General features: G+C 37.5%; 1 protein-coding gene across 1 annotated transcript; it reads left to right on the forward strand.

Moving 5' to 3' along the window:
* The first annotated feature begins 2,833 nt into the window (after positions 1-2,833).
* LOC149108171 (uncharacterized) lies at positions 2,834-3,400 on the forward strand. The gene has a single exon (XM_089295255.1). It carries the CDS (start codon positions 2,834-2,836, stop codon positions 3,398-3,400), a length of 567 nt encoding a protein of 188 aa, XP_089151381.1.
* Positions 3,401-13,167: the final 9,767 nt, after the last annotated feature.

A 13,167-nucleotide genomic window follows, 5' to 3' on the forward strand; every position in this document is an offset into this window, starting at 1 on the left:
AGGGGGGTCTCTAAAAGGGGGAATCTCCAGAAGGGGGACTCTGTAAAAGGGGAATCTCTAAAAGGAGGAATCTCTAAAAGAGGGAATCTCTAAAAGGGGGAATCTGTAAGTTTTTTTACACTCCTCACTCCTGATATTACTCTCATGATCCTTTTTTTTTCCTGTGGACAAAACGATAATTTAATTTATTCTAAACCACAAAGGCAAATAACAAATTTTCATAACAGTATATTCTTAGTGTTTTCTTAGTGTTTTTTCAGCTCCTACAAATTGATGGCGACTGAACAATATCTGCCTTTATCATAAATTAAACCAGAAAGCAGGATTTCGTTAAACACCCCAAAACAACAGAACAAAACTAACAAACCTGACAACGATATGTGCCTATGTTTTAAGCCGTAAAGGTTCACATTTTCAGAATGCTGGTTTCCAACTATCCATAGAAACTATGTAAGATTTTCTTTAAATTTTCCAACTTAACAAATCTAAATTCTCCTTACCACATACGCGACGCGTTGAATCAAAGCGTCCGCGAGCAGTCAACGATTCGCCTCCGTCAATCGTGCATTCATATGGTTTCCCAGGTCGCCCGCCATTCAACTTTTTGTAACTAAAAATTATTCTAATGGAGTTTGAAATTTCCTCAACGGAAAATAATCTACATGTCTGTAAACTGACGCTTTAATAAACTTCAGTACATATCGGCAAAATTTTCAAAAAGTTAAACAACCTAGGGCTGTCAACAATTGAAATTGAACGCCTAACCAGGTATGTTTTAGCACAGTGAACGATGACAACCGATCTTGTCGCGACATCTTGGCGAAATTAGTCACAAAAAACAAGTCCGGATAAAATGTAGGTTAAAATTTGTTCGTTAGCGAATAACAACCCCGTATTGTCGTTTTTCTTTCATCGACCAACGTGTGGAACAAAGTGACATATACATATAAACCTGAGATATATATTCTGACAGGTATAACCTGACAGATATATACCCTGAGGAAATTAAGTTTTTAAACTTGACCTTTGCGCGTTCCTGTGACATTTCCTGTAACATAGGCACGCAAGACGTGCAAGAGTTATTTTTTTCTGTGAAGTTTTGTAGATAGAAGCATTCATGGTACAGTAATGATTTGGTTAATTTGACAAGTTTTTTTGGTTGCGATGTTACATCGGTCATGGTAAGATAGCTAAATAGTAAGCCATAAAATGTTTGACTGAACAAACTACAGTAATCTGACATGTCTCCAGATCAATGTAGTTATCATCTTATTTTCTAACGGGCAATTTGATTCGCTCTTTGATACAACCCGCACTGTGATTGGTGTGACACCCGCACATGCATAACTCCCTCGCTCACCGATCACATAACCCTTCCAACCCCCAAGAGAAATTTTTGCTCAAAAATACTCAAGTTAATTTAGAGACTTTTTCGCATTTTACACAAGTCGTAAGTTTACCTTTTTACACAACACAACACAACACAACTTCACCGAAAATAGAAAGAAAGAGAAAAAAAAATCTCTGACACGTTGAAAGTCTGATTTAATTAAATGCACTTTGACTTGGTGCCACGCAGTCTTCAAAGAACATTTGAACAGTTTTCATACTTTTTCCCTTAAAAAATATCGGGCTGAAATGAATGTCATCAAATAAAACTATTAAACCGCTACTGCAGAGACGTAAAAACCGTCCAGAAACAAAACCTTCTTTTTTGTTTAATATCCTGGAAACAGTAGCCGATAACTTGTCAGCTCTAATTGAATTTACTCCCATATAAAAAACAAAAGTGTTAAGTTACCATTTGTTACTAAAGATAGCAAACATCTCGTGGGAAAGAGTGATGACGATTCGTCCGCTCTAATTGAATTTACTCCTTTGTGAAAAACAAGAGTGTCACATTACACTTTGCAACTAAAAACCAAAAATGTCTCGTTATATTTGCATGCAACAAGAACAAAACAATTGTTACCCGCACTTACTATTGTAAACGTTAGAACTGTTTCAAATCTAAAGTCTCGTACCCTCTAAAGCAAGTCCTAAGAACTAGACGCGACGATTCGTGACCTCTAATTGAATTTACTCCTTGTGAAAACAAAAGTATCAAGTTACCTTTGTAACTAAAAATAAAAATATCTCGTTGCATTTGCATACTACTAACTCACGAACTGTTTCAAACCTCAAGGCTCATCTCGTTCATTTAACTAAAATCCTCAGCCTAACCCACAGAAAATGTCGAAGTAAACCCAATATATGAATACTTCCTCCTCTTTTATAGAAGAATAAATATGGCCGTTCTGAACTCTATCGGGATCAAATCTTCTCACATACCATTTACCTTTACAACAAGAAATTTGATTGGCTGTTTATAGTAGATCCAATCTGATTGGTGTGACATACATACATCTCTCACTCACTCACTTACTCACTCACTCACTCACTCACTCACTCACCCATTGACCCGTCCATAACATACCCGACGCGCCGACTAAGAGGTATTTTTTTTACAAAAAAATAACTCAAAAATGGCTAGATTGCGCAATGTCTAGATTGCGCAATATTTACCTGCCTGGCTAGCCGAGCGGTGCACATTGAAACGGCAGACTCATTGGAAACGGATTCCTTCATTAACGCCCTTCGACGATTCATAGCAAGGAGAGGGCCAGTACGTGAGATCAGATCAGACCAAGGCACCAACATCGTAGGAGCAGAGAGAGAACTAAAGAAAGCTTTAGACGAGCTGGACCACAGCGCAATCCAAAGGAATCTTTGCAAAGACTTCAATTCTGATTGGATTATCCAATGGAAACAGAATCCTCGGGCAGCGTCCCACATGGGTGGTGTTTGGGAGCGCCAGATACGGTCTGTCAGATCAAATTTCTTTGCATTGATGCGAGAACACGGCCACACCCTCGACGATGAGTCCTTTAGAACCCTGTTAACCGAGGTAGAATGCATCATCGACAGTCGCCCGCTCACTGTCCCGTTAAGCGATCCCGAGGATCTGGATCGACTCACACCAAATCACATACTGACTATGAAGTCAAGGGTTGTCATGCCTCCGCCAGGAAACTTTCAGAAAGCTGATTTGTACCTCCGTAAAAGATGGAAACGTGTGCAGTATCTTTCCAATGTCTTTTGGTCGAGATGGAGAAAAGAATACGTCCAAAATCTACAACAGAGAGTAAAATGGAACCGCCCCCGAAGAAACTTCGAAAGGGGAGACCTGGTACTGATCGTAGATGATCGAGCCCCAAGAAACGACTGGAGCATGGCCCGAGTTGTCGACGTACACCCGGATTCAAATGGACAGGTCAGATCGGTCAGAGTTACCACGACAACAACGACTCTAGATTGCCCAATCGACAAACTCATGCTGATACTGGAGAATGAGAAATGAAGACCAGGGTAAATCCCAGCCAGAGGAGCCATAAGGAGTAGAGAACTGTGTTATGAACTTTAACGTTAAAAAACTGAGAACCTAAGAGTTTTAGTAACTCTTACAGGAGCCAGATGTTGCAGCCGCATTTAATTCTTTGTTGTTTTTTCCGTTTGTGCGTGCATTCTTTCGTGATCATCGCATTCTTTTCGTTTATCTCGCTTTCACGTTATCGATATTCTGTTAGGTTTTTTCGCATAATTTTGTTTTGTTTCATCCCCTTTTGTATGCGTCTTTCTAGTTAATTTGTGTATTTTCATCGCGACGCTACTGTCATCTCGTTTTATTTATCGCCCTGCCGTTTTCCTTTTACGTGTTCCTTAGCTTCCTAGTCATACAACGTTTGTAAGTATCGTCTAACTTCGGCTCGTTATTTCTGTTTCTTTTATTGTATTCGTCTATAACTTGTAATTTATTTTGTTTGTAGCAACCGCTCCCTTTTCATCGCTTTCTTCGCACTCTATCGTTAAATTGCATATTTCGTCTTATCGATTAAAGCCAAGTAGCGTGTTGAACGTTGACTACAATATGAACTGTTCAGATAGCCAAGTTCCCCGAAATAAGTCACTTTTTTAGCCATCATGACAGCTCTCCAGGCCGTCATGTAAATGTCGCGTCACGCCAAAGCTTAGAAGTTCAAGCGTAGTGTATCAGAAAACCAAGAACCCATTCGGAGCGAAAGTTTGTATGAATGTTAGTTTTCAGCTGCTCTTATACATCATTTAAGTAAAATCTCAGGAAGATCAATAGTTTTGTAGTTCGAATTTTGGTGACGTCATGTAAAACCAGCTATAGCGGCGAAGTCGTGGCTGCAACAACCACAAGCGTGAAAACACGAAACAGCGAAACAATGTTAGAAGGAGTCATGCGGCGTATAAGTAACCCTGGAAGTAAACGAAGTAACATCTATCCCATCCTCGTCGCCAAATGTTATAACCAGGGAACGGAACCGTTCGAATAAACAAATGAGAGTATAATTATAAGCAACATACACTAACACACAACACTCTGTTAATCCACGCGCGCGTTACAAACTCAAGAAGTACTATGACGTAACAAGAACCTATGATATAACAATAATTATTATATTTCTCAGTTAGTACGCGCGTGGTGATTGGTCAATTTAGCGGGCCGTACTCTCCTGTACGGCCCGCAAAAATTTAAAGTTGGTTTTGTTGCCAAACTGTTTCGTGATTTATCACTAAGTGTTCTTAATTTTTGAGTTATTTTTTTTGTAAAAAAAATACCTCTTAGTCGGCGCGTCGGGTATGTTATGAACGGGTCAATGGGTGAGTGAGTGAGTGAGTGAGTGAGTGAGTGAGTGAGTGAGTGAGAGATGTATGTATGTCACACCAATCAGATTGGATCTACTATGAACAGCCAATCAAATTTCTTGTTGTAAAGGTAAATGGTACGTGAGAAACACAAGGTAAGTATAAACACAAGGACTTTGGTAATTGAAAAATAAAGAGTGACGTGTATGTTGTCGGTTTGTGATTTTTAGTCCGGTTTGGAGGAGAGTGTGACGGTTACATACGTACATTGGGCTGTTTTAGAGTGCATAATTTTCAGTGAAATGGTGGCTAGTTATGAACGAGATGAGTCTTGAGTTTTGAAGCAGTTCATGAGTAGCAGGCAAATGGCACGAGATATTTTTATTTTTAATTACAAAGGGTAACTTGATACTTTTGTTTTTCACAAGGAGTGAATTCAATTAGAGGTCACGAATCGTCGCTTTTAGTTCTTAGGACATGTTTTAGAGGAGACGAGACTATTTAGATTTGAAGTAGCTCTAACGTTTACAATAGTAAGTCCAGGTAACGATTGTTTTGTTCTTATTGCATGCAAATATGACGAGATATTTTTATTTTTTAGTTACAATGGGTAATTTGACACTCTTGTTTTTCACAAGGTAGTAAATTCAATTAGAGCTGACGAATCGTCGCCACTTGTTCCCACGAGATGTTTGCTATTTTTAGTTACAAATGGTAACTCGACACTTTTGTTTTTCATATGGGAGTAAATTCAATTAGAGCTTACAAGTTATCGGCTATTGTTCCCAGGATATTAAACAAAAAAGAAGCTTTCATTTCTAGAGTGTTTTTACGTCTCTGCAGTAGCAGTTTAATATTTTTATTTGATGAGCATTTTATGACATTCTTTTCAGTCCGATATTTTTAAAGGTAAAAAGTATGAAAACTGTTCAAATGTTCTTTGAAGACTGTGTGGCACCAAGTTAAAGTGCAATTTAATTAAATCAGACTTTCAACGTGTCATAGAGGTCTTTTTCTCTTTCTTTAAATTTTCGGTGAAGTAGTGTTGTTGCGTTGTGTTGTGTAAAAAGAGTAAACTTACTACTCGTATAAAATGCGAAAAGTTCTCTTAACTTGAGTATTTTTGAGCAAAAATTCCTCTTGGGGGCTGGAAGGGCTCCCGAGGGGGTACTCCCAGAAAAATTGGTTGGGGGTGTGCGGCCCGCTTCCCAAAACCCTTACCCTATTTATGACCAAAATCTGCGATATTCCTTACCCTATTTATGACCTGACCAAAAATTCGAGACCCTATTTACGACCTGACCCTCAAATCAAAACCCTGTTTCAGAACTGCGTTATAATTAGCTCCCTAGTTCAAACCAATGTTAAATTACCGTAAACGTATAAATTTGTGAAGGGCTTTTGTTGATTTTCTTTTCGATAATGATGAAAAAGTGGCTTCTTCTTAAAGCATACCCATATCAAGGCTAGAGTGCAAAAACCGTACCCTATTTATGACCAAAATGGCCAAAATCAGCTAAAATCGATAACCTATTTATGACCAAAACGGCTGAAAAACCATACCCTTCGGGGCCGCACAGACCTATATAGCCCATATAAGGGAGTTCCCCCCCCCGGGGGAGGAAGGGCTACGTGATCGGTGAGTGAGGGAGTTATGCATGTGCGCGTGTCAGACCAATCACAGTGTGGGTTGTATCAAAGAACGAATAAAATTGCCTGTTAGAAAATAAGATGGTATCTACATTAATCTGGAGACGTGTCAGATTACTGTAGTTTGTTCAGTCAAACATTTTATGGCTTACTATTTAGTTATCTTACCATTACCGATGTAACATCGTATGTACATCATAAACTCCCAGTTTCTTTCTTGCTGTACATCGCAACCAAAAAAACTTGTCAAATCAACCAAATCATTACTGTAAACAGTTCCATGAATGTGCCTATCTCCGAGACTTATAGTTCACAAAAAAAATAACTCTTGCACGCCTTGCGTGCCTATGTTTATAGCAAGTGAAAGCTTGAAACTTTCTTATACTCTAAATTATGTAAACATAGGCACGCAAGGCGTGCAAGAGTTATTTTTTTGTGAACTATAAGTCTCGGAGATAGGAGCATTCATGGAACTGTTTACAGTAATGATTTGGTTGATTTGACAAGTTTTTTTGGTTGCGATGTACAGCAAGAAAGAAACTGGGAGTTTATGATGTACATACGATGTTACATCGGTAATGGTAAGATAACTAAATAGTAAGCCCTAAAATGTTTGACTGAACAAACTACAGTAATCTGACACGTCTCCAGATTAATGTAGACACCATCTTATTTTCTAACAGGCAATTTTATTCGTTCTTTGATACAACCCACACTGTGATTGGTCTGACACGCGCACATGCATAACTCCTTCACTCACTGATCACGTAGCCCTTCCCCCCGGGGGGGGGGGAACTTCCTTATATGGGCTATATAGGTCTGTGCGGCCCCGGAGGGTATGGTTTTTCAGCCGTTTTGGTCATAAATAGGGTATCGATTTTAGCTCATTTTGGTCATTTTGGTCATAAATAGGGTACGGTTTTTGCACTCTAGCCTTGATATGGGTATGCTTTAAGAAGAAGCCACTTTTTCATCATTATCGAAAAGAAAATCAACAAAAGCCCTTCACAAATTTATATGTTTACGGTAATTTAACATTGGTTTGAACTAGGGAGCTAATTATAACGCAGGTCTGAAACAGGGTTTTGATTTGAGGGTCAGGTCGTAAATAGGGTTTCGAATTTTTGGTCAGGTCATAAATAGGGTAAGGAATATCGCAGATTTTGGTCATAAATAGGGTAAGGGTTTTGTGAAGCGGACCGCACACCCCCAACCAATTTTTCTGGGAGTACCCCCTCGGGAGCCCTTCCAGCCCCCAAGAGGAATTTTCGCTCAAAAATACTCAAGTTAAGAGAACTTTTCGCATTTTATACGAGTCGTAAGTTTACCCTTTTTACACAACACAACGTAACAACACTACTTCACCGAAAATTGAAAGAAAGAGAAAAAACCTCTCTGATTTAATTAAATTGCACTTTAACTTGGTGCCACACAGTCTTCAAAGAACATTTGAACAGTTTTCATACTTTTTACCTTCAAAAATATCGGACTGAAAAGAATGTCATAAAATGCCCATCAAATAAAAATATTAAACTGCTACTGCAGAGACGTAAAAACACCCTAGAAATGAAAGCTTCTTTTTTGTTTAATATCCTGGGAACAATAGCCGATAACTTGTAAGCTCTAATTGAATTTACTCCCACATGAAAAACAAAAGTGTCGAGTTACCATTTGTAACTAAAAATAGCAAACATCTCGTGGGAACAAATGGTGACGATTCGTCAGTTCTAATTGAATTTACTACATTGTGAAAAACAAGAGTGTCAAATTACCCATTGTAACTAAAAAATTAAACTATCTCGTTATATTTGCATGCAATAAGAACAAAACAATCGTTACCTGGACTTACTATCGTAAACGTTAGAACTGCTTCAAACCTAAATAGTCTCGTCTCCTCTAAAACATGTCCTAAGAACTAGAAACGACGATTCGTGACCTCTAATTGAATTAACTCCTTGTGAAAAACAAAAGTATCAAGTTACCCTTTGTTATTAAAAATAAAAATATCTCGTGCCATTTGCCTACTACCCATGAACTGCTTCAAAACTCAAGACTCATCTCTTTCATAACTAGCCATCATTACACTGAAAATTATGCACTCTAAAACAACCCAATGTACGTATGTAACTGTCACACTCCCCTCCAAACCGGACTAAAAATCACAAACCGGCAACATACAGGTCACTCTTTATTTTTCAATTACCAAAGTCCATGTGTTTATACATACCTTGTGTTTCTCACGTACCATTTACCTTTACAACAAGAAATTTGATTGGCTGTTCATAGTAGATCCAATCTGATTGGTGTGACATACATACATCTCTCACTCACTCGCTCACTCACTCACTCACTCACTTACTGACTCACCCATTGACCCGTCCATAACATACCCGACGCGCCGACTAAGAGGTATTTTTTTTACAAAAAAATAACTCAATAAAGCGTGCTAACGACTTAAAAACATAGGCACGCAAGGCATGCAAGAGTTATTTTTTTTTTGTGACTTAAAAGCCCTGGAGGTAGCAGTACTCGATAGACTCTTAACAGTTATGATAAGGGTAACTCATTCACGTATACTGGTCCCGGATTCCATTCAATGTCATTATAGAGTTTAATATTCTTGTACAAAGTTTGATGATTGTTGTCCCTAAATATTTCACAGCGATTCTTCAGAACAACTCTTTTCCTTCTTTTTCTCCTTTTTAGCTGATATCCCGACGAAATACTTAATAAAACAGACATGCTCTTTTCGAAAACTACTTTGTATGAACTTGTAAAGTATAGACGACCTTGGAACAGCCCCAGTACTGTGTTAAATAAGCATCTTATCTTTCTATTTTGCTGTATAGCAATCTTAAGTTTGGAACAGATTCTTGAAGGTTCTCGACGTCTAAGCTTGCGTCTTTCAGTCATCCCTTCGCATCATCCGCTACACACGAAAATACGATATCTCGATTTTACACCTCTTAACTCATTTGCAAAGCATCTTGTTCCCTCCAAATAATTATTGTAATCGATCGAAGACATGAGCTTAAAATCCCTAGCTTTTACGCACAATCCTTCACTTGTTTCACATTTAGGAAAGAGTGCTCTTTCTCTAAATTTCAATAAACTAACGCTTCGAATATTTGTTGATAACTCTTCGCACACATACTCAGTTTGAAGAAGAGCATCTGCAGCTTTACCAATATCCACCTCTCGCTGATCTACAATTGTTTCTCTCCCATCCTCTGTCTTTCATGCGACTACAATAACAAACATCTTGTATGACACCACACCTACCATACGAAATATACAACTTCGAGATAACGTATACGTAGGCCATGACGAGATTTCTTACCATTTCTGCAACAGTTTGTAATAACCACAGAAGTAACTTCATGATAACACAGATGAGTACTATCTACAATTTCATTTCGGTCGACAAAATTAGCCCATCCAAAACGAACGCTCGAATCACAATTTAGTATTGGACATTTTGCTGACAGCGTGTGTGTTTGTAAGCAGCTGAGTGTCACAGATAATACTTTTCATATGTAATTCTCCCTCGATATAACAATGTAAAATGTTTAACTGAACAAACTACAGTAATCTGATACATCTCCAGATTAATGTAGATACCATCCTATTTTCTAACAGGCAATTTGATTCGTTATTTGATACAACCCACACTGTGATTGGTGTGACGCGCGCACAGGCATGCTCTTTTCGAATACTACTTTGTATGAACTTGTAAAGTATAGACCACCTTGGAACAGCCCCAGTACTGTGTTAAATAAGCATCTTATCTTTCTATTTTGCTGTATAGCAATCTTAAGTTTGGAACAGACTACTGACCACATAGCCCTTCCAGCCCCAAAGAGGAATTTGTGCATAGAAATACTTAAGCTAAGAGAACTTTCCTCATTTTATACGAGTCATAAGTTTACCTCTTACAGAACGCAACAACACTACTTTACCAAAAATAGCAAGAAAGAGAAATAACCTCTCTGGCACGTTTAAGTCTGATTAAATCTGATTTGGCGCCACGGAGTCTTCAAAGAATATTTGAACAGTTTTCATACCTTTTTACCTTTAAAAAAAGATCTCGGACTGAGATGAATGTCATAAAATGCCCATGAAATAAAAATATAAACTGCTGCTGCAGACACATAAAAACTGTCCAAAGATGTTAGCTTCTTTTTTGTGTAATATCCTGGAAGCAAGAGGCTATAAGTTGTCAGTTCTAATTGAATTTACTCCCATGTAAAAAACAAAAGTGTTAAGTTACCATTTGTAACTAAAAATAGCAATATCTCGTTTTGTTTGTTCAAACATTTCATGGGAAAAAGTCGTGACGATTCGTCAGCTCTAATTGAATTTACCCCCTTGTGAAAAATAAAAGTGTCAAGCTACCATTTGTAGCTAAAAATAGCAAACATCTCGTGGGAACAAGTCGTGGTGATTCGTCAGCTCTAACTGAATTTACTCCCTTGTGAAAAACAAGAGTGTCCAATTACCCTTTTTAACTAAAAAATAAAAATATCTCGTTATATTTGCATACAACAAGAACAAAACAGTCGTTACCTCCACTTACAATTGTAAACGTTACAACTGTTTCAAATCTAAATAGTCCCGTCTCCTCTAAAACATGTCCTAAGAACTAGAAGCGACGATTCGTGACGTCTAATTGAACTTACTTCTTGTGAAAAACAAAAGTATCAAGTTACCCTTTGTAACTAATAATGAAAATATCTCGTGCCATTTCCATACTACTAACTCATGAACTGCTTCAAAACTCAAGACTCATCTCTTTCATATATAACTAGCCACCATTACACTGAAAACTACGCACTCTAAAACAACCCAATGTATGTAAGTAGCTGTCAAACTCCCCTCCAAACCAGACTAAAAATCACAAACCGGCAAAATACACGTCAGTCTTTATTTTTCAATTACCAAAGTCCTTGTTGGGTTATTTTTTTTGTAAAAAAATAACTCTTAGTTGGCGCGTCGGGTATGTTATGGACGGGTCAATGGATAAGTGAGTGAGTGAGTGAGAGATGTATGTATGTCATACCAATCAGATTGGATCTACGATAAATAGCCAATCAAATTTCTTGTTGTAAAGGTAAATTGTATGTGAGAAGATTTGATCCCGATAGAGTTCAGAAAAGCCATATTTATTATTCTATAAAAGAGGAAGTATTCATATATTGGGTTTACTTCGACATTTTCTGTGGGTTAGGTTGAGGATTTTAGTTATGAACGAGATGAGCCTTGAGGTTTGAAACAGTTCGTGAGTTAGTAGCATGCAAATGGCACGAGATATTTTCATTTTTGAATTATTTTTTTGTAAAAAAAAAAATACCTCTTAGTCGGCGCGTCGGGGTATGTTATGGACGGGTCAATGGATGAGTGAGTGAGTGAGAGATGTATGTATGTCACACCAATCAGATTGGATCTACTATAAACAGCCAATTAAATTTCTTGTTGTAAAGGTAAATGGTATGTGAGAAGATTTGATCCCGATACAGTTCAGAACGGCCATATTTATTCTTCTATAAAAGAGGAGGAAGTATTCATATATTGGGCCTACTTCGACATTTTCTGTGGGTTAGGCTGGGGATTTTGTGGGCGGGTTCGATAATCATTAGCAACTGGATAATCAGTCAAAGTAACATGGTGTTTGGCATATAACTACGAGCCTGCGATGAAGGGTGAGCTTTTCCCATTAGATAAGTTTTTGAATTGAGCCGCTCTACTACTAAGTTAATGTTGTTTCTATGATAGGATTAATATGTATTTTAGGCGGGGGCGGAATGCACTACTGGGAATGTAAAGAGGTTGTGACCAGGTTCAAATCGTTTGCGTGTTGTATTGAAACCTAAATATTGCTCCAGAGTTCGTTATAAGCGTTCGGGGCGTGTTGTTAATGTCAGCATCCATTGATATGTTTCAATGTGAAAAGCGAAGAGACTACGATTAATTTCGTCAACAGAACAAAAAGATATTATTCTGTGACAATTTTACAATTATAATAGTTCTTGTTTACTAGTGGAATGAGAAGATACGTTTTAATGAAACTAAATCTTTTCTCTTCAATGTTATCAGGGTTTTCGCTTATTCACATTAATAACCAACACGAAAAGTAGTCTAGTGTACCCAATTAATTCTTAATTTCGTATTCTTAACTGTACATTTTAAATCTTAATCTATTGTAACGTAGTAATGTCTCCAATTAGCTTCTGTAAGCTAAATACCTACCCTGACACTTAAATAAAGTTATTATTATTATTATTATTGAAGAAAAAGGAAATTATTTTTGTTCAAGATAACTTAAGTGAGGTATATGAAGTCTTGAGCGTTTTATTGTATTAAACACAAGGTAATTTAAAAATAAAGACTGACGTGTATGTTGCCGATTTGTGATTTTTAGTCCAGTTGGGAACGGAGTGTGACAGTTACATACATACATTGGGTTGTTTTAGAGTGCATAATGTTCAGTGTAATGGTAGCTAGTTATGAACGAGATGAGCCTTGAGTTTTTAAACAGTTTATGAGTTAGTAGTATGCAAATGAAACGAGATTTTAGTTACAAAAGTAACTTGATATTTTTGTTTTTCACAAGGAGTGAATTCAATTAGAGGTCACGAATCGTCGCTTCTAGTTCTCAGGACATGTTTTTGAGGAGACGAGACTATTTAGATTTGAAACAGTTCTAACGTTTACAATAGTAAGTGCAGGTAACCATTGTTTTGTTCTTGTTGCATGCAGATATAACGAGATATTTTTATTTTTAGTTACAAAGGGTAATTTGACACT

This window comes from Orbicella faveolata, unplaced genomic scaffold (assembly GCF_042242905.1).
Source record: "Orbicella faveolata isolate gen_17 unplaced genomic scaffold, um_ofav_v1 contig_26, whole genome shotgun sequence".
Classification (NCBI taxonomy): Eukaryota; Metazoa; Cnidaria; class Anthozoa; order Scleractinia; family Merulinidae; genus Orbicella; species Orbicella faveolata.

Bases quoted from the DNA above. Each gene is read 5' to 3' on its own strand.
- LOC149108171 (XM_089295255.1), top strand. From the start codon at position 2,834: ATGGGTGGTGTTTGGGAGCGCCAGATACGGTCTGTCAGATCAAATTTC.